At 37.0% G+C, this 23,253-nt stretch overlaps 1 protein-coding gene across 3 annotated transcripts in view; it reads left to right on the top strand.

Moving 5' to 3' along the window:
* The window catches only part of GRID2 (glutamate ionotropic receptor delta type subunit 2), a 1,666,133-nt gene that overhangs the window by 1,011,976 nt on the left and 630,904 nt on the right, over positions 1-23,253 (top strand). For all 3 annotated transcript variants that reach the window (XM_069593668.1, XM_069593665.1, XM_069593666.1), the window contains one exon: positions 19,709-19,762. In XM_069593668.1, coding sequence (XP_069449769.1) covers positions 19,709-19,762 — 54 coding nt within the window. The remainder of the gene's footprint in view (positions 1-19,708; positions 19,763-23,253) is intronic.

The following is a 23,253-nucleotide window of genomic DNA, read 5'->3' as shown; positions in this document are numbered from 1 at the left end:
ATCAGAATATTTTGTGTAAGGCTATGATTTGTGCCACAATAAATGGAGTATAAAGAGCAGTATTTTAATATGTGTACAGAAGTTTGCTTCAAATAATAAGCTATTTTCAATCAGTAGGCTTACTGTGACTGTATTCTTTGTGTTTTTTTTCTTTTCTGCTATGCAAAGGTATACAGCTTTAGTTATTTCTGCTAGACTATTACATGGGCCATGGGCGGCAGCAGATAGTATTTATTATGGTTTTGTTTTTCATATTCTTCATAAGCATCCTGTGGAGCTAGGCTGAAAGCTCACTTAGAGCAAACATCAAGCCTATCTTGCTCAGTGGAACAACTCCAGTCCCAGCAATGTGGCTAGTATATTTCAGGTGCTCAAAAAGGTTGAAACATTTTGTTAAATTGATTGAATGGGCTAGAATCAATGCCAAGTAATCACGCTCTGTTCCTAACCAGGGCTTTTTATAAAGCAGTGGATTTCAAAATCATTCACTAAACCTGCAGCATAGGCAGCAACTAGAAACTTCTTAGAAATGCAAATTCTCAGACTCCTTGACAGATCTTGAAAATCAGAGACTACATGGGTAGGTCCAGCAATTTGTGTTTAAAAAGCCCTCCAGGTAATTCTAGTGTGTGCTAGCTTGAGAATCACCAAGGTAAAGAAACTTCAAATACAGTCTACACAGTGACATCAAAGCTTTTCAGAATTATGAGAGTGTCTCAACAGTCTATTTTAGAAAGACAACCCCTATGGACAGATTGTGTATAATTTTAATTTCTCAAGAACTTTTTTTTTTTTTTTTTACTTCTTGAAAACTCATTTTGACTAGAGGAAGTATTCCCTATTCATGTGAATTTGTGTGTTTTGTGTAGGAAGGCTGACTTACTTGGAGTTACTGGTACATATCATGAGACAGAGACATGGGTACAGATGGTTTATTAAGAAAATGGTTCCAAAAAGCACAAGTGAGGAAATGATGAGCAGGAGAGAGTAAAGAGAAAAGCCAGTCGAGAACGTGTTGCAAAAATGCCTGTTGGTGGGAATACAAGTTGGTACAGTCACTATGGAAAACAGAATGGAGGCTCCTCAGAAAACTAAAATTACCATATGATTCAGCAATCCCACTCCTGGGAATATGCCTAGCCAAAACTGTATTTCACCCCTATATCCACCCCTGTATTCACAGCAGCACTGTTCACTAGCCAAAACATAGACACAACCTAAATGCTGATTGACAGATGAATGGATAAAGAAGGTATGGTTCATATATACAATGAGGTACTACTCAGCCACAAAAAAGAATGGAATAAGGCCATTTGTAGCAACATGTGTACAACTAGAGATTACCATATTAACTGAAACAAATCAGAAAAAGACAAATACCATATGGTATACTTATATATAAAATCTAAAATATGGCACAAATGAACCCGGCTACAAAACAGAAACAGGCTCACAGACATAGGAAACAGACCTGTGGTTGCCAGGGTTAAGCAGGGGAGGGAAAGTGATGGACTGGGAGTTTGGGCTTGGTAGATGCAAACTATTACATTTAGAGTGGATAAGCAACAGAGTCCTAATTTATAGCACAAGAAACTATTCACTATTCTGTGATAAATAGTAATGGGAAAGAATATTTTTAAAATGTATACGTGTGTATAACTGATTCACTTTGCTGTACAGCAGAGATTGATGCAACATTGTAAATCAAGTTACTTAAATTTAAAAAAAAATTGAAAATGGAAAAGAATGTGCTACAAAAATGGATTACAAATGTGGGCATGTGGGGTTCAATCCTACAGTGAATCTCCTTGGAATCTGTGTGTAGAATACACCGCAGGATCAGCCTACTGAAGAGAGGGGTGACTGAAGACCTTATCTAGTTTCTCCCATCGCCGTTGGTTGAAGGCTGACCTGAGTGATGCCAACATATCCCCACACCTACGTTAGGATTGTGTGTAGCCAAATAAGCTGGAGAAGGTCCTCAGGTAGAGAGATAAGACACAAACTCTTGAGATGGGTCTTGATAGTATGCTGGAAATTGTTTTCGCCTGCAGTTATAGGCAACTCACATAGGCTGAGGGCCAATTGGCCAAAGAAAGCCTCTAATGTGGTAATTCTCACCCAGTTCACAATAATCATTTAATATCTATTACAAGACAGTTCAGGCTGGTGGCTAGAAATGTAAACTAGATAAAACATCATTCTGCCTCAAGAAGATTTTAATCGTAGTAGAAGTGTAGACAAATAAAAAGAGAAAATTAGATATGCTCAGTGACAGTGATAAATTTCTACATGTATAAGAAGAATTTGTAGGAGAGAGGGTGCAGTGATCAAGGAAGGCTTCTTAGAGGCCATGATGATAATCATGGTAGAGGGAAGTGCTGAAAGACACTTAGAAAAAGCTTTGGGGATGTGTTTGTGGACGGAAACCAGGATGATTGAGATGTAAATGAGAGGTGTTAAAAAAAAAAAAAGAAAACAATCCAATTTAAGAAGACTGTTTGTGCAAGTTGGTTGAAAATTCATCTGTTAGATGGATGGAATTCTGGCATCCCACAGGTGATAAATGGAGAGAGATGGAAAGCATAAGCATTTGTAGGTAACTGATGTTGCAAATTCCCTAAGGAGGAAAGAAGAATGGACCCAAAGTTCTATTGGAATGATTAGGCCCTTTTTAGAAGGAGGGATGCCTATTTTACTGTGAAGAGAGTAACTTCATTAACTTCTTAATGAAGTTAAGAGGGTGTGCATTCATTTGTAAAATAGAGAAAATAATAGTTAACTACCTTCTAAGGGCTGTGAGGAGACCTAACTCATGAAAGACACTAAAATCATTGTCATTGCTTCTCATGGGTAATATAAACCCCAAAATGTTAGTGGCTACTGCTGCTGCTGCTGCTGCTTAATAACTTCAATCATTTCCGACTCTGTGTGGCCCTATGGACTGTAGCCCACCAGGCTCCTCTGTCCATGGAATTCTCCAGGCAAGAGTACTGGAGTGGGTTGCTATTCCCTTCTCCAGGGGATTTTTTCAACCCAGGGATCGAACCCAAGTCTCCTGCATTGCAGACAGATTCTTTACCGTTGAGCCGCCTGGGAGGCCCCAAAATGTCAGCTAGTATTATTCAAATAAGAGCTTGCTTGCTTTGTTTTGGATTTTAGAGATGCAGAAATGCAAGGGCTTGAAACCATGTCTTTGCATTGATCTTTATTCATTATTGCTTTGAATAGGAAATAGTTGTGAAGTTGTTAGGAAATGAGCTAGGGGAATTGGTTGAAGGTTGAATGTGACTGCCTGGAAATGGGGAAGGCAGAACCAACAATACAGATATACAGAAGAATTGCTAGTTGGAATCTAGTGTCCAGTAAAGGTTGGAAGTCATGTTTTCGCAGTGACACTAAGCCAAACAGTTGGGTAATTCATTTCTAGGAATGGTGAGCAGTGTGTTCTAAGGCATGTAAACAGCATTCAGGGTAGCACTAGTTGTTTAATAGAAATTGTACAGTATAAACAGTGACAAATAAGCATATGTATAAACAGCTTAAAAAGAAAAAAACTTGAAAAAATTTCTCAAGGCGTTTAATGAAAATTTTACAATGTATAAGATGATTTTGAATATTCTTATATCTGTGATCATAGCCCACGTTTCTTTGTCAGACTCTGTAATTCTCTTCTACAAATGACATTTTGTTTGAGCAGTTAGCAGTTGGTGCCTCAGTTTCAACTGACATGTTGTTACTAAACACAGTTCTAACACCATAAGGTGATTTGTCAGTGGTAAGAAAAAAATGGTTTCTATTTCATTATAGTGAAATAGCACAGAAGGAAGAGTCAATTGCTTGGAATTTTGGAAATGTCCATGCTGTCAAGTCCAATACCGTTGAAAACATTTTTTTACACTAGGAAAAAAGGTATACTTTTAATGGTAAAAGCTATGAAAAAACTTAGAAACATCAGAAAGCTTGAAGGCATTGTTTTAATTCTGCAAAAAGTTCAAGGATCATACCTCCAATGAGCTTGAATATCTTGAATATGAATCACACAGTCACTTTAGGGATATGGCCATGGAAGTTTACATTTTTCATTTCTTTCTTTTTTCTTGTGGATACTTTGTGTATCAAAATGAATAAGACTTTTTTGAATATTTTTCCTCCGTAAAGTCTTTTGATTCTAGAATCATCAGCATTTTATACCATTATACTATTTTAGAAAGCAGTTCAGTTCAGTTCAGTCACTCAGTCATGTCCAACTCTTTGTGATCCTATGCACTGCAGTATGCCAGGCTTCCTTGTCCATCACCAGCTCCTGGACTTGCTCAAACTCATGTCCATCGAGTTAGTGATGCCATCCAACCATCTCATCCTCTGTTGTTCCCTTCTCCTCCTGCCTTCAATCCTTCCTAGCATCAGGGTCTTTTCCAATGAGTCAGTTCTTCACATCAGGTGGCCAAAGTATTGGAGTTTCAGCTTCAGCATCAGTCCTTTCAATGAATATTCAATACTGACTTCCTTCAGGATAGACTGGTTGGATCTCCTTGCAGTCCAAGGGACTCTCAAGAGTCTTCTCCAACACACAGTTCAACAGCATCAGTTCTTCGGCACTCAGCTTTCTTTATGGTCCAACTCTCACATCCATACATGACTACTGGAAAAACCATAGCTGTGAGTAGATGGACCTTTGTGGGCAAAGTAATGTTTCCACTTTTTAATATGCTGTCTAGATTGGTCATAGCTTTTCTTCCAAGGAGCAAGCATCTTTTAATTTCATGGCAGTGAGAGATTTTATTTGGGGGGGCTCCAAAATCACTGCAGATGGTGACTGAAGCCTTGAAATGAGAAATCAGAGTCCCTGTGAAATACTGAAAGAGCCCAGAGATACCAGAAATACCAAACTAGGGATGCCTTTTAAGAAGTAACAGTCAGCTTCCACAGTGGCTTTCATCAATGATGTGCTACTGAAAACCCAGAATATGACCAGGTTATTCAAGAACAATAAAAAGCTGATTAACTAACCACAGAAACTGGACTCTAACACCTTATTGCAACAATACCCAAGAATCGTTGTCCATTTCTCTTCTAGAAGCTCTTGTCACTTTGGCCTGTGACGTAAAACAATCAGACTATGTACACACACATGCACACACACACATACACACATGCACACACAGGTATATCCCTGGAGTAGAAAATGGCAACCCACTCCAATTTTCTTGCTGGAAAATCCCTTGGGCAGAGGAGCCTGGCGGACTACAGTCCATGGAGTCACAAAGAGGCAGACACAACTGAGTGTATGCACAAATACACACACACACACACACACATATTATCAGTTAGCAAGTATAGCAAGTTGCTCCCATTCTGAAGAGAATATGGAATATGGGGAGTAAGACACACTAAAAGAAAAGCAGATTTTTGTATACCACTTTAAGAAAAATCACCATGGTGTAGAGTCGTGGGTGAAATCATCTGCATTTCTCAAGTTCTACTATGGACCATTCTCTCTTTCTCAAAAGTGATTCGTAGATTCAATAATAAGTTCAACAGAGTTCAAATCTATAAAACTCCAGTGTGTGCCATACAATATTCTGAAATATTCTGTTTAACTTAACTTTGAAGAAAGCATTAGTTGCTGAAACCTGGAGAAAGAGGGCTATGAAAATATTACAGCAAAAAGATATTTACTAGTTATTAACTCTGGCTTTCACCCTGGCTTCATGATTTGATTGATTTACTTCAATTTCTTCATATGTAAGGTGGACATACTTGTAATGCTCACATCATAAGGATATTGTGAGCATTGGATAATTTATAAAATCGCTAAGTCCCTGGCAAATAGTAAGCACTCAAGTGTCAGCTTTTATTATTATTATTATTATTGATATGCTATAAATGGCATTCAATAAACATTACACTAACCTATTTAATCCTCACTATACACCTTTAAAAATACTGTATTTCAGATAATCTGGAAACTACAACTCAGGATAAGTAACATATCTGACTGTCAATAAAAAGACCAAGCATTTCAACTCATATCTAATTATTCAAATTTTGTGTTCTTTTTCTAATACCACATAGTCTCCAGATTCTGAGGTATTTGATTTTTGACATTTGAAATATGGTATTCCTATACCTCATTACCATGAAAATAGTAAAGGTCTCTGCAGTAGATAAAATATGAATTGAGTCAGTTTCTGATTATTTAATTTTCTGAAACTCAATTTTCATCTAATGACTTCCTCTTATTACAAGTTTATCAAATGGTTTAGTCCTAGGTGCAGTAGGGACCCACAGATGTATACACATGAGTTAGGGCTATATAATGTTCTTTTATTCACAAACAGCATGTAGTGAAAATCTGGCTTGTGCCTGGCAAAAAGTTTTATTGAAACCCTATGATCTGTCAGTGATTATTCTAAAGGTACAGACCAGTGATGAAAATGAAATTCTCTCTTTTTTGAAGCTTATATTTTTATGCACAGAAAGAGACGGTAAATAAGTGTGTGTATATGTGTGTGTGTCTTGTGGGGGATCGTGCATAGGGGGGTTATCATGAAAGGCATGCCTGCTGGACTGACATTAAGACAGAAAGCTAGATGAAAGGAAGGAGGGACCAAGTGCATGTCTTGAGTGAAAGAACAATCCAGGAGGTCAAGCAAGGGCAAAGATTGACTCTACTGAGGACCAGCAAGAAAGCCAGCTGAGCTGAAGCACAGGGAGTATGGAGGATATAAAACACAAGATGCCCTCACAGCCAGTTACAGAACTACACACTGTGTAATCAAGGCTGGAGTAAAGGCACGGTGTTAGAGCGTGCAAGAGGGGGAGCAATACTGCCTGAGGTTAGGATGGTAGGAGTGGGAAAGATTTGACGTTTGTTTCAGTCTTTGAATTCTGAGAAATGCTTTGTGAGGGGGAGAGGATAGAGAAGAGATCAAAAGGAACAGAGCAAAGGCATGAAAGTTCACAATTGTGAAGGGCCTGTATGTTGCCTTTTGATGTGATCAGTAGATTTCTCTGTAAGATTTTTTCTTTATTTGCTTTAAGATACCAAGAAAGCCTTATTTCACAAAGGCCAGCAATTAAGTGCAAATGTGTGCCCAAATCATCATTTTAAGCTTCTGATCAAATCCAAGTAAAAACTTAATATTTATTTTTTTAGCCAGTTATACATAAGAATTAATATACTCTGCAAAGGGTCATTTAACTTTTAAAAATAAATAAAATAAAATAAATATTTTTAATGTAATTCATTTCTTGTGATAAAAGTTAACATATTAGAATATGATTAAAAAAAAGGGACAAGGCAAAGGATGAGTGATCTTTCAGCAAACACTGCTTTTCCTAGTTGTTTTGAAATGATGTATGTTTTATCACTACGGCTGACATCTGAAAAAAGCACCAATGCAACCAGAAACAAACACAGTAGCATGGTGGTCCCCTTCACTAGAAATAATTGTCAAATATTTATTTATCTCCTCATCAGGCGAGGTATTAAAATCTTGAATTCACTTTTAATCACTGCTGAGTAATATAGGACACAGGAAAGTGGTCAATGCCATATGAGGAACACAGATTCCCTAGTTTCTTTTTTTAGCACCCATCTTTCCACATTAAGAAGCATAGCAGGTAGCATAATGCTGGCCAAATCTCAGCGGTGGCATATTTCCATCTCCCAGGGGATGTGGGAAGACCCAACTGCACAGCAGGAACAATAATTCTAGCATATCCGTTTATGAAATAACTTTGGCAGTAATGACAAGAGGATTTGGATGAAAGTATATTTGTGGTCTTCCAGCTGGAAGATCAGAGCGGAGATTCTAAAGCAAAAGGCACAGAGTGGGATGGCAGATAGTGGCTGCTTGGATAAGAACACAAGAGAGTTGGGGACCCATGCTGAGCTCCAGGGGAAATGCAAACAAGGCAGTCTTTTCAGAATATTCTCTTGCTGCCCACTATCAGTGCAAGACATTACTAATGCCATCTGCTGGACATACTTGGGATTTAAAAATGGAAACCACACAAATGATACCCCAGTGGCTTCAGTTCTTCTGATTTTGGTATTAACCATCTGGTGATGTCCATGTGTAGAGTCTTCTCTTGTATTGTTGAAAGACGATGTTTGCTATGACCAGTGCATTCTCTTCAGTTCAGTTCAGTTCAGTCGCTCAGTCACATCCTATTCCTTGCAACCCCACGTATCACAGCACACCAGAACTCCCTGTCCATCACCAACTCCCGGAGTTCACTCAGATTCACGTCCATCGAGTCAGTGATGCCATCCAGCCATCTCATCCTCTGCCGTCCCCTTCTCCTCCTGCCCCCAATTCCTCCCAGCATCAGTGTCTATTCCAATGAGTCAACTCTTCACATGAGGTGGCCAAAGTATTGGAGTTTCAGCCTCAGCATCAGTCCTTCCACTGAACACCCAGGACTGGTCTCCTTTAGGATAGATTGATTGGATCTCCTTGCAGTCCAAGGGACTCTCAAGAGTCTTCTCCAACACCACAGTTCAAAACAATCAATTCTTCGGCACTTGGCTTTCTTCACAGTCCAACTCTCACATCTATACATGATGACTGGAAAAACCATAGCCTTGATAGATGGACCTTTGTTGGCAAAGTAATGTCTCTGCTTTTGAATATGCTATCTAGGTTGGTTGATCATAACTTTTCTTCCAAGGAGTAACTGTCTTTTAATTTCATGACTGCAATCACCATCCGCAGTGATTTTGGAGCCCAGCAAAATAAAGTCTGACACTGTTTCCACTGCTTCCCCATCTATTTCCCATGAAGTGATGAGACCAGATGCCATGATCTTCGTTTTCTGAATGTTGAACTTTAAGCCAACTTTTTCACTCTCCTCTTTCACTTTCATCAAGAGGCTTTTTAGTTCCTCTTCACTTTCTGCCATAAGGGTGGTGTCATCTACATAGCTGAGGTTATTGATATTTCTCCCAGCAGTCTTGATTCCAGCTTGTGCTTCTTCCAGCCCAGCGTTTCTCATGATGTACTCTGCATAGAAGTTAAATAAGCAGGGTGACAATATACAGCCTTGACGTGCTCCTTTCCCTATTTGGAACCAGTCTGTTGTTCCATGTCCAGTTCTAACTGTTGCTTCCTGGCCTGCGTACAGGTTTCTCAAGAGGCTGGTCAGGTGGTCTGGTATTCCCATCTCTTTCAGAATTGTCCACAGTTTATTGTGATCCACACAGTCAAAGGCTTTGGCATAGTCACTAAAGCAGAAATAAATGTTTTTCTGGAACTCTCTTGCTTTTTTGATGATCCAGTGGATGTTGGCAATTTGATCTCTGGTTCCTCTGCCTTTTCTAAAACCAGCCTGAACATCTGGAAGTTCATGCTTCACATATTGCTGAAGCCTGGCTTGGAGAATTTTGAGCATTACTTTACTAGTGTGTGAGATGCGTGCAATTGTACAGTAGTTTGAGCATTCTTTGGCATTGCCTTTCTTTGGGATTAGAATGAAAACTGAGCTTTTGCAGTCCTGTGACCACTGCTGAGCTTTCCAAATTTGCTGGCATATTGAGTTCAGCACTTTCACAGCATCATCTTTCAAGATTTGAAATAGCTCAACCAGTATTCCATCACCTCCAATAGCTTTGTTTGTAGTGATGTTTTCTAAGGCCCACTTGATTTCACATTCCAGGATGTCTGGCTCTAGGTGAGTGATCACACCATCGTGATTATCTTGGTCATGAAGATCTTTTTTGTACAGTTCTTCTGTGTATTCTTGCCACCTCTTCTTAATGTCTTCTGCTTCTGTTAGGTCCAGACCATTTCTGTCCTTTATCGAGCCCATCTTTGCATGAAATGTTCCCTTGGTATCTCTAATTTTCTTGAAGAGATCTCTAGTCTTTTCCATTCTGTTGTTTTCCTCATTTCTTTGCATTCATCATTGAGGAGGGCTTTCTTATCTCTCCTTGCTATTCTTTGGAACTCTGCATTCAAATGGGAATATCTTTCCTTTTCTCCTTTGCTTTTCATGTCTCTTCTTTTCACAGCTATTTGTAAGGCCTCCTCAGACAACCATTTTGCGTTTTTGCATTTCTTTTCCTTGGGGATGGTCTTGATCCCTGTCTCCTGTACAATGTCAAAACTCTATTAGCCTTTGCCCTGCTTCATTCTGTACTGCAAGGCCAAATTTGCCCATTACTCCAGGTATTTCTTGACTTCCTACTTTTCCATTCCAGGCCCATATAATGAAAAATACATCTTTTTTGGGTGTTAGTTCTAAAAGGTCTTGTAGGTCTTCATAGAACCATTCTCCTTCAGCTTCTTGAGAGTTATTGGTCAGGGCATAGGCTTGGTTACTGTAATAGTGAATGGTTTGCCTTGGAAATGAACAGAAATCATTCTGTCATTTTTGAGACTGCATCCAAGAACTGCATTTTGAACTCACCTGTTCACTATGATGGCTACTCCATTTCCTCTAAGGGATTCTTGCCCACAGTAGTTGATATAATGGTCATCTGAGTTAAATTCACCCATTCAAGTCCATTTTAGTTTGCTGATTCCTAAATTGTTGATGTTCACACTTGCCATCTCCTGTTTGACCACTTCCAATTTGCGTTAATAGATGGACCTAACATTCCAGGTTCCTATGCAATATTGCTGTTTACACCATTGGACTTTACTTCCATCACCAGTCACATCCACAACTGGGTGGTGTTTTTGCTTTGGCTCCATCTCTTCATTCTTTCTGGAGTTATTTCTCCACTCTTCTCCAGTAGCATATAGGGCACCTAACGACCCGGGGAGTTCATCTTTCTACATGAACTCCACAGTTGAACTCTATGCATGGACATAACTACATGGTCAATACTGAAATCAAATTGATTATATTCTTTGTAGCCAAAGATGGAAAAGCTCTATACAGTCAGCAAAAACAAGACTAGAAGCTGACTGTGGCTCAGATAATGAACTTCTTATTGCCAAATTCAGACTTAAATTGAAGAAAGTAGGGAAAACCACTAGACCATTTAGGTATGACCTAAATCAAATCCTTTACGATTATCCAGTGGAAGTGACAAATAGATTAAAGGGATTAGAAGTGATAGAGTGCCTGAACAACTATGGATGGAGGTTCATGTCATTGTACAGGAAACGGTGATCAAGATATTCCCTAAGAAAAAAATGCAAAAAAGGCAAAATGGTTGACTGAGGAGGCCTTACAAACAGCTATGAAATGAAGAGAAGTGAAAGGAAAAGAAGAAAAGGAAAGATATACCCATTTGAATGCAGAGTTCCAAAGAATAGCAGGGAGAGAAAAGAAAGCCTTCCTCAGTGATCAATGCAAAGAAAAATGGAATGGGAAAGACTAGAGATCTCTTCAAGAAAATTAGAGATACCAAGGGAATATTTCATGCAAAGATGGGCTTGATAAAGGACAGAAATGGTATGGACCTAATATAAGCAGAAGATTAAGAAGAGGTGGCAAGAATACACAGAAGAACTATACAAAATAGATCTTCATAACCAAGATAATCATGATGGTGTGATCACTCACCTAGAGCCAGACATTCTGGAATGAGAAGTCAACTGCACCTTAGGATGCATCACCCTGAACAAAGCTAACAGAGGCGATGGAATTCTAGTTGACTTTTTCAAATCCTAAAAGATAATGCTGTGAAAGTGCTACACTCACTATGCCAGCAAACTTGGAATACTCAGCAGTGGCCACAGGACTAGAGAATGTCAGTTTTCATTCCAATCCCAAAGAAAGGCAATGCCAAAAATGCTCAAACTACCACACAGTTGCACTCTTCTCATATGCTAGCAAAGGGATGCTAAAATTCTCCTGCCATTCTTCAACAGTATGTGAACCACTGGATTTAGAAAAGGCAGAGGAACCTGAGATCAAATTGCCAACATCCACTGGATCATTGAAAAAGCAAGAGAGTTCCAGAAAAACATCTACTTCTGCTTTATTTACCACACCAAAAAAACCTTGACTGTGTGGATGACAACAAACTGTGGAAAATTCTTAAAGAGATGGGATTACCAGGCCACCTGACCTGCCTCCTGAGAAATCTGTATGCAGGTCAAAAAGCAACAGTTAGGGCTGGACATGGAACAACAGACTGGTTCCATGAGAAAAGAGTACTCCCAGGCTATATATTGTCACCCTGCTTATTTAACTTATATTCAGAGTACATCATGAGAAATGCTTGACTAGATGAAGCACAAGCTGGAATAAAGATTGCCAGGAGAAATATCAATAACCTCAGATATGCTAAGAAAACTTAGTTTTCTTATCCTTAGAAAACTAAGAAAAAATTAGAAAAGCCTTAGAAAAAAACTTAGAATAACCTTAGAAAAACGAACCTTAGAAAACTTAACCTCAGAAAACTAAGATCATGGCAATTGATCCCTGGTTCCTCTGCCTTTTTTAAATCCAGTGGTTCGCATACTGTTGAAGACTGATCTGGAGAATTTTGAGCATTCCTTTGCTAGCATATGAGATAGGTGTCATAAGGATGACACCACCCTTATGGCAGAAAGAGGAGAACTAAAGAGTTGCCTGATAAAAGTGAAAGAGGAGAGTGAAAAAGTTGCTTGAAGCTCAACATTCAGAAAACTAAGATCATGGCATCTGGTCCCATCACTTCACGGCAAATAGATGGGGAAACAGTGGAAAGAGTAACAGACTTTATTTGTGGGGGCTCCAAAATCACTGCAGACTGTGACTGCAGCCAGGAAATTAAAAGCCGCTTGCTCCTTGGAAAAAAAGTTATGACCAACCTAAATAGCTTATTAAAAAGCAGAAACATTATTTAGCAATAAAGGTCCATGTAGAGAAAGCTATGTTTTTTTCCAGTAGTCATGTATGGAAGTGAGAGTTGGACTATAAAGAAAGCTGAGCGCCGATGAATTGATGCTTTGAATTGTGGTGTTGGAGAAGACTCTTGAGAGTCCCTCGGAAAGCAAAGAGATCCAACTAGTCCATCCTAAAGGAAATCAGTCCTGAATATTCATTGGAAGGGCTGATGCTAAAGCTGAAACTCCAGTACTTTGGCCACCTGATGCAAAGAACTGACTCATATAAGGTGAAAAGACAGCCTTCTGAATGGGAGAAAATGATAGCAAATGAAGCAACTGACAAACAACTAATCTCAAAAATATGCAAGCAACTTATGCAGCTCAAGTCCGGAAAAATAAACGACCCAATCAAAAAATGGGCCAAAGAACTAAATAGACATTTCTCCAAAGAAGACAAATGGATGGCTAACAAACACATGAAAAGATGCTCAATATCACTCATTATTAGAGAAATGCAAATCCAAGACGACAATGAGGTACCACTTCACACCAGTCAGAATGTCTGCGATCCAAAGGTCTGCAGGCAATAAATGCTGGAGAGGGTGTGGAGAAAAGGGAACCCTCCTACACTGTTGGTGGGAATGCAAACTAGTACAGCCACTATGGAGAACAGTGTGGAGATTCCTTAAAAAATTGCAAATAGAACTACCTTATGACCCAGCTATCCCACTGCTGGGCATACACACCGAGGAAACCAGAATTGAAAGAGACACATGTACCTCAGTGTTCATCACAGCACTGTTTATAATAGCCAGGACATGGACACAACCTAGATGTCCATCAGCAGATGAATGGATAAGAAAGCTGTGGTACATATACACAATGGAGTATTACTCAGCCGTTAAAAAGAATACATTTGAATCATTTCTGATGAGATGGATGAAACTGGAGCCGATTATACAGAGTGAAGTAAGCAAGAAAGAAAAACACCATACAGTATACTAACACATATATATGGAATTTAGAAAGATGGCAATGATGACCCTGTATGCAAGACAGCAAAAGAGACACAGATGTGTATAGCGGACTTTTGGACTCAGAGGGAGAGGGAGAGGGTGGAATGATTTGGGAGAATGGCATTGAAACATGTATACTATCATGTAAGAAACGAATTGCCAGTCTATGTTCGATACAGGATACAGGATGCTTGGGGCTGATGTACGGGGATGATCCAGAGAGATGTTATGGGGTGGGAGGTGGGAGGGGGGTTCATGTTTGGGAACTCATGTACACCCATGGTGGATTCATGTCAATGTATGGCAAAACCAATACAGTATTGTAAAGTAAAATAAAGTAAAAATAATTTTTTTTTTAAAAGAAAAGCCCCTGATGCTGGGAAAGATTGAAGGTGGGAGAAGGGGCTGACTGAAGATGAGGTGGTTGGATGCCATCACTGACTCAATGGACATGAGTTTGAGTAAAGTCCGGAAGTTGGTGATGGACAGGGAGACCTGATGTGTTGAAGTCCACAGGGTCACAAAGAGTTGGACATGACTGAGGGACTGAACTGAACTGAACTCACTTCTTCTAGTGAGAAGAAGACCAAATAAGCTAAAAACAAAAACAAAGTAAGGTCATGTGCATGTTTAATGTACTTGAAGTCGGAGGTTTTGTATTATGACCCTGTATTTCAGAAAATTACAGTATTTAATTGTATTGTGTTTTATAGCAGAACTCTATTGTATTACTACTACAATTGACCCATATATGACACTCAGACAATTGGATATTGAGTTTGTACTGTAAATCCATGAATTCCTTGCTAATAATCCATTATGTACTATAAATTTTATACTTGATGCATATCTTCTATATTTTATTGCAAAAGAAATAGTGTTGATTTAGTTTTATTTTAACTAGAAATGGATAAAAAATTAAAAGATTTAATAAAAAATGAAAACAAGAACAAGTATTATTCTTTTGTTAGAACTATTACATATACATTCGGGTTTTACATAAAATATGTTGATTCAACTTTTTGTATAAGTTTTTGTTTTGTGAAAAAAATTTCCTTTATTAGTTGGAAAACTCTCTCTAGGATTATTATAAAGCCGTGCTTTTGAAATTATGAATTTTCTTATGGTACTTCAGTACAATTTTAGAACTCTTAAATATGTGTGACTAAATTAGCATAGGTTCCAGTCTATATCTCCCCAAAAGTACTAATCCCATGAGATTTGTAGTGGGGAAAAATGGTTTCCATGATCAAAATCTTTTGGAATATGCTAAGTTCCAAGTACCTCGGAGATCCATAAAGCACATTTATTAAAGTATGAGGTGTTGGTGTTCACTGAGAGTTTTTAGTGTGTTCTATTACTGCATTTAACCTTTGTCATGACTCTTGGTGGTAGTTTCGTTGTGGGTCCTGTCATTAACCCTCATGACAAAGAAGGAAACTGAGGCTACAGAATTGGTCATATGTTCAAAGTCACACTGTAAGATAATAGAGAAAAATCTCTGAATTCAGAGCTCGTGCTCTTAAGTCTGAAGCCATATGCTCAAAATAATAATGTATGAAACAATATTGCACATTAATATGACTTTTATGTTAGTTATATTTCAATATTGATATTAACCTGTTGAAAGCTTTGAGGATTAATGCAGTAATACATCTCTTTAACTTGGCTTAACTCAACATTTGTAAATTGGGTTTGGCTACAGAAAGCTAACAAATTTTAGGGAAAATAGTGTCCCACAGAATACAGTTCGAGAAATGCAGATATAAGCTCTAGTATCGTAGTAGATGAGGAGCCAGGATAGGAGTAACTTTTCAGTATTTCTTTGGCCACTTTCTCCAAATAACTGTGAGTGCCTTTCCCAAGGTAGACTATCACTCGAGGATTCCACTTGACAATTTGGAATGGGCAGTGCTGCTGCTGCTAAGTCGCTTCAGTCATGTCTAACTCTGTGCAACCCCATAGACAGCAGCCCACCACGCTCCCCCATCCCTGGGATTCTCCAGGCAAGAATACTGGAGTGGGTTGTCATTTCCTTCTCCAATGCGTGAAAGTGAAAAGTGAAAGTGAATGGGCAGTAGTAGCAAGCAAACACCTGATATGTTTGCTGCTGCAGATGCACAGAGCACGGGAACCCTTCGCACAAATGTGGATTATGTAGTATATCCTGCAAAGGGAGTGAGCTTAATTTAGTTAAGCTACAAGGATGAGTGAAAAACAGCATGCTGCTGTTATTGTTGAGTCAACTAAATTGTCCTCTGTGCTCATAGGAATGGTTCCACATTTATTACCAGTGAGATATATGCTCCGGCAGTTTCTTTGCTTTGGATTGTCTTATATTTAGCACATCTAAAGATCTGAGAATGGATGATGGAAGACATGGTGATAAATTGTCAGGCTTTTCCAAAGATTCAGAAGTTCTAAAGTTCCTGCCAGTGACAGATGGCCTGTCCTTACTCATCGCTTGTCTTCCTGACAGGACTTGATTTTTTTCCCCCTTTTTTGTTCAATGTTCTTAAAGTAAGCTAAGCTGCTTGGGAAGTAGGATAGTCTCATTTGTTATAACTGTGTTACTCTATGTTGATGTGGAAGCAACTCTATATGAATATGAACCTGGCTCCCTCTATGTTATTAATGTATACCTGTGTAGTGTTACACGAGAAGCATGGGACAAGAAGGGAGAGAAACAGATAACCCAGGAAAACCCCTTCTTCCTTTATTCCTGTTATATTGTAACCAAACCTACTAGTTAAACCATTGGTTAATCTTTTCTTACTGCCATTGTCTTTCATAGCCCAAGCATCATGTGATCTTTTGGGGAGTGCTTATTATTATATGGTAATACAGTATACATTATTTGTAGGACCTTTATTATTTCATAACCATCAACAAAAATTGAAATTTGGGAGTAAATAGTATAGTTAGGTTGTACTAACTTGCTAGATGTTTGTACAAGTCCACAGAATGAAACCAAACAACTATGAATGTGATAGAATTAGGTATAAAATAGGTTCCCACTAGAAAAATAAAAAGGAATAAATATTTCTATCAAATTGCTTAATCCTTTTTATTGGCGTAAAATATGTTTACTGCTGAAATAGGAAATGTGCTACTTAAGTAAGGAAGATAAGAAAAAGAAACAATTTCTCTGATCCGAGTTCTGGTATGTTGTTGTTTAGTTGCTCAGTCGTGTCTGACTCTTTTGCAACCTCGTGATCCTGTAGCCGGCCAGGTTCCTCTGTCTATGGGATTTTCCAGGCACGAATATAATGCAGTCAGTTGCCATTTCCTACTCCAGGGGATCTTCCTGACCCAGGAATCAAACCTGTGTCTCCTGCAAGTCTCCTGCATTACAGACAGACTCTTTACCACTAAGCCACTGGGAAAGCCCCTAGTATAAGTGTAAATAAATATGAAGACTTAAAATATTCTAGAACGTCTTACATATCTTCTTAATCCTTTGTCCAGATGTATTACTAATTCAGTCCTTCAAGCTGGTAATGCAGTTAGTTTGATACATTACTTAGTCTAAAATATATCAAATGGAAAGTGATTAATATGAATAAAAAGTTAAATTATCAGATAGATGTATTGATTTAGTATTTATAATAGTTGTTTGATATTTGTTATCTACAAAATTAACTGAGAATTTATGTGTAAATTTGTTTTACCTAAGAGTATTCACCTTAGCTCCATTTGATTGGAATTATCAGATAGATCTATTGATTTAGTATTTATAATAGTTGTTTGATATTTGTTATCTACAAAATTAACTGAGAATTTATGTGTAAATTTGTTTTTCCTAAGAGTGTTCACCTTAGCTCCATTTGATTGGGATAAACAATATTATTATCACTCCTTTTTACCTTTTCTTTTAACTCTAGTGTAAAATTTATTTCTCTGGATATATATATATATATTAATATATGCATATATTACACACTGGTATAGATATAATAGTAGGTCATGTATACATATCAACATAATATATATAAATATATACTTAATATAAATAGATACACTTTTTTTGTATAACACTTTTTATTGCTAATAAGTTACTGGTGATAGTTTATTTAAGATGATTAAAGTAAAATAATGATTAAATTAGAAACAATGGATGCCATTACTGGTATAAAATGACTTCTTAAGCTAAAATTGAGAACTGCCATTGGTCATACTTTCTACATTGTTTCACCTAAAGTTGAACATGTATGTATTTCAAAAGCAATAATAATAGTATAGCTTCAAAATAGATCACATGTCCTCACTTCTATGATAAGATATTTATTATCAAGTCACCTTAGTAAGGTCATAGGAATCTATGTGATGATATATTTGGAAATAGTATAAAATTTATACCAAAATTTAAAAAATATTCTCCAAATAATTATATAATTGAGAAAGTATTGACTCACATAAATGTAATTCCAATTGTGTTTCTCGTGATTCAGTGGATATTTCAGTAGGACAAAGACTAACCCCCGAAAGTAATTTATGCACCGTGTATGTGTTAGTCACTCAGTTGTGTCAGACTCCCTGCGACCCCATGGACTGTAGCCCACCAGGCTTCTCTGTCCATGGGATTATCCAGGCAAGAATACTGGAGTGGATTGCCATTTTCCTCTCCAAAAGTAATTCATCAGTTCAGTTTGGTTCAGTTCAGTCGCTCAGTTGTGTCTGACTCTTTGCGACCCCATGAATCGCAGCATGCCAGGCCTCCCTGTCCATCACCAACTCCCACAGTTCACTCAAACTCATGTCCATCGAGTCAGTGATGCCACCCAGCCATCTCGTCCTCTGTCATCCCCTTCTCCTCCTGCCCACAATCTTTCCCAGCATCAGGGTCTTTTCCAATGAGCATGAGGTGGCCAAATTCTTGGAGTTTCAGCTTCAGCATCAGCCCTTCCGATGAACACCCAGGACTGATCTCCAAGTAATTCATACTTTATAGCAATTCCTTGCTAGTTATTAGAAAGCATCTTCACTTAAAACCTGATCTTTTGGTGTTACTGCTGAAAGTAGCACAGCAATCTTTTATAAAACAATCTAACCTAACTTTTATCTATATGTTCCATGGCATGAATCATAAGAACATGTCTTAGGATATTCATGATAAAGTTGGATAGAATGGAAATGCACTGCAATAGGGTTACTTTTTTGGCCTAAGCCAAGGATAATTTAGAATCAATTTATTTAAAGCTATTCAGTCAAGGTTGCTACCTATACATAGTTTACTTTTTCTTTTACGTAAGTTTTCTTTCTGCTCATATTATTAGCAAAACTACTGAAATTAACCAACTATAACTTGTGCTAATATAATTTCCATCACTTTTATAGTCTTTTCATTAAGGTAATTTTACAATTGGATCTCCTCAATACACATACTCAAAACTTTTTAGAACATGGACATTTTACTTTGTCAAGACAATGACAAAACTTATACACAGGGAAGTAATGGATAAGAATGTTAAGTTAGAGCCAGATAATGGAAGGATATATTAGGTATTAGATATTTAGATATCTAAGATATCTAATATCCTTAGATATTTATTAGGTAGATGATCCAAGGTCACCAAAGCTTTATTTGGATTAGGAAATTCAATGCAAATTGTACTCAGTTAAATCACAAAAATGGTATTGTTTGTATTCTTTTTTCATTTGAAGCCTTTTTTTTTCTAGGCTTTTAATTAACTTTATTTTCAAACTTAGCGAGTCTACACTGCACTTCCAAGATGAACACAAATGCTTCTACCATGTTTTTCTGTGACGGTTTTCCACTTCCATTGACTTTTTAGTTGGAAAGGACCTTTCCGACATGTGATATATTTTTGTCATTTGTCTAATATATCTTTTTAGTTTGGTTTGTTTTTCACAATTAATGCTGACTGATGGCTGGTTTGTTTTCTGTTCCAGGTTGTGGAGACTAATTTGGTTGCTTTTGACTGTCACTGGATCATTATAAATGAGGTAAATCTAACTAAACTTTACTGTCAATTCTGAGTCCTGTTGTCATATGTATAGTCACAGCTATAGCCTTAAACTTCTAACAGGAAACAGAACACAGAGTAAACTTTCAGCTCACTGAAAGGATGCCATTAAATAGAATAAGGAGTTTTTGCAAATTATAAAGGGCTTTGTATGAATAAAATAAATACGGAACGTCTTCCCCACTGAGTATCTTTTAGCCTTTTCCGTTGGCACACACTGCTTACATCGGAGATCATTTTTATAAAAAGTACAGTTCTCCTTTGTGAGCAAAGTGAATCCCTCCCAGTGGAGGGCCTGTGTTCCATTTATATTTTACTGTTGTTTCTAGAACTTTTATATCCCACCCCCTTACAAGTGGATTAAATAGTTCCTCACATGAATATGAATAAATAAGAGCAGATTGTTTTGCTTTTCAAAAAGAAACACAACTGTTTTAAAATCCACCGACTTGTCAAATTTCTTGTGAAAGTTTTTTTTTGCAAAAACAATGCATAACATTAAAAATACAGTATTATAACATGAGAGCATGTGAAATAAGTTGTTCCATTAGCACCTGCCTGTCAGAGTTGGAAAGGAAAATGAGTAGATCAGTCAAATAATGAGATAATGATCTAGTGTTCAGTATATCTATTATTACTTATGGAAAAAATAATGTGTTGTTTATCAAATGATACTAATGTTGAATTATAGAATAATACATTTTATCTCAGGAGCAAAGCAGCATTTTTGGCAAGAATTCTAGTCTTGAATTCAGCAAGATAGGCTCAATCCTGACTTTGAAATTGGTTCCTAGCTGTGTTACTATGGATATATAATAAAATATCCTATGCCTCAGGGGTTATTTGTTAGTTTGTACTGTATGTATAACAACATTTACTTTACCAGTTCTTAGTGAAAATTAAGTGAAATATTATTGAATGCTCTGAACATGGTGCCTGACAAATGACACTCAGTAAATGGTATTGCATTAATGATCAGAGTACATTAAAAGTTCACAGATCACTTACTCACATATTATTTTGTTGAATAATAAATAGTGTTATAAAGTATTGAGGAAATGGGGTCTTGCCTTTCCTTTTACAGAGAAATAAAAATGATTCTTAGTTTCAAGTTGTTTCTCCTAAACACCCTTCATTGCTGAATTTTAGCTCTCTTGATGGTTCTTGTTTGTTCAGTTTAAAGGCACTGGAAACATTTTACAAACCTGTTTTTTGCCTGCCAGACTTTGATTCTACATGATTTGTCAGTGTATTTCTTATGTCACATTAAGATGTGTTCTTCAGAGATCCCCACAGATAATGTGTGTATGTCAGATCTGCTTTTCAGTGAAGCTTCTAAGTCAATCTAGAATGACTAAACATCAGGATGGATTAAGGGAAAGGGAGACAACAAACAAACCACATACCTAGAAATACCTTTCCTAGGTATTTTTATCTCCTTTTTCCCCAAAGAATCTAAGGTTCAAGTAAATCGAATGATTTGTCAAATATTATACAACTATTAAGCAGTGATAATGAGATTTAAAACTTAATCTTTTCCAGTCTAAAGTTTTGGTTGTTGTTGCCTGTTTTTTTTTTTTTAAATTTTCCTTATAGATTACATTTTTGAAACTTATGCTCCTAAATTTCAATCTTATAGGAGCCAATAAGTTTTCTGTTACTTTTTGTCTTTAGCTTAATATTTTCTGGATTACTATTTTTTGAAATAGAGAATCCTCCTAATTTCTGGGTTTTGTTTCACACCCAGCTTCTGATGAGGACTAGGCCACACAGCTATTTTGATATGAAACAAACTGGAGCTCTTTTACTTGTTTGTGTCAATATCGATGACCAGGGGGAAAAAGTGATTTCTTGCCTCTTTAGAGAGATGGATTAATCAAAACAAATTAACACTTACAATTGATAAATGGAAATGCCCATTCTTTTCTATTCTTTGGTAAGATTGCAGAAAGGACCCCTGAATTAACATTTTCCCGATATTCAACTTAACTTCTAATGTTATCCTTGTATCTTGAAAATGTGAACCCAGGTAGAAGGAGCTTCCCATGGCACCAATGACCATCTGTCTACTGCTTGCTTGTCAGTTTGTGCTATGGAAGAAATTGCTTTTTCATATTATAAAGAGGAAGTTGAGTAGTATGTATTTCATTTATGGAAAGAGCAATAGCTTATATTTTACTATATCTTTCATAAAGATTGTAACTCATTCTGTTAAAATTCTCATTAAGTTTTATTTCATAAAATATTAGGGCAAATGATGTCTTTCAACAATTGTTTCATAATTTGAGTCCCTATTTTACAAAAAAACAATCCACACAAAAAACAACCTAATAATATATATTAGAAGTATAGAACACAGTATAGAAAACCTCGGTATTTTTTCATTCACATGTTAGTTTCCCACTGTAAATTGTTATAACTGAGCTTCACTTTTACTATTCCTGAAACCTTTATCTCTTTTTTACTCATAGTCCTCCTTACTGGTCCTTGAGCAGAGATGTAATTTTAGGCAGAGCAAGTCAATACCACTTAAGTCTTTGAAAAATCTCATGGTCACAGCCCACACTGTTTACATTGGTTATTATATTTTTTCCCTAAACTAAGTTTAAAAAAATCAGAGATCAAGCATATTTTCTGTACTTTCATCCCTAAGAAATACCATCCATATATGTATCTGTGCTCAACCCACTTAATTCTATATGATTCCATCCAGCCACCTCATTCTCTCTGAAATATGCCTCAGGAAACTTGAGTCTCACTACCTTTATTTGTTTTATAGGTCTGTTTATAATAAATGAATCAAGTTTTATCTTAATTTTCATAAAATGAGAAACATGAATTCCTCAAGTTTCCTAGGAAAATAATAAACTCTGAAAGGAGCAACAACCGCAACAAAGTCCAGCAACTTGCAAATGCCCATTTTGTTTGAACATGGACATTGTGAATCTGATTAGTTTGGTTTGTGTAGCTACTATTTTGTTGCTAATTTTAAAATGGGTTGCAAACATTTACTTAATCTTATTACACCAACAGTTTCTCAAAGAGAAACTATAAATCAAAGTTGGCATTGTGCATCATGATACAAATTGATGCTAAAGCTTGAAAACAGTATATTTATTTCATTTGCATCCAATGCGCTATAATAATGAGAGGCTATGCTAGTTCATATGGTGTAATCAATCATATGCTAGTAGTTGGAAATGGTATTTATCTTTTCCCTGCAATCAGGTGATCCAGCAGAGAACAGCCTTTCCTGATAAGTATTTTCATCCCTTCAGAGTCCCGAAGCAGATGGCCTAGCACTTTATTTAAGTTTTACAAGTTAGAAATTCAGTTAAGAAGATATACATACATAAATACATATTAGAAGTACAGAACACAGTGTAGAAAACCTCAGTTCTTTTCTCATCCACGTTAGTTTCCTACTGTAAATTGTTATAAATGTAACTTCTCTTTGTTACTGAAACCCTT

This window comes from Ovis canadensis, chromosome 6 (genome assembly GCF_042477335.2).
Source record: "Ovis canadensis isolate MfBH-ARS-UI-01 breed Bighorn chromosome 6, ARS-UI_OviCan_v2, whole genome shotgun sequence".
Lineage (NCBI taxonomy): Eukaryota > Metazoa > Chordata > Mammalia > Artiodactyla > Bovidae > Ovis > Ovis canadensis.
The sequence above is the reverse complement of the archived record's forward strand: the minus strand, read 5'-3'. Positions and strand labels throughout refer to the sequence as shown.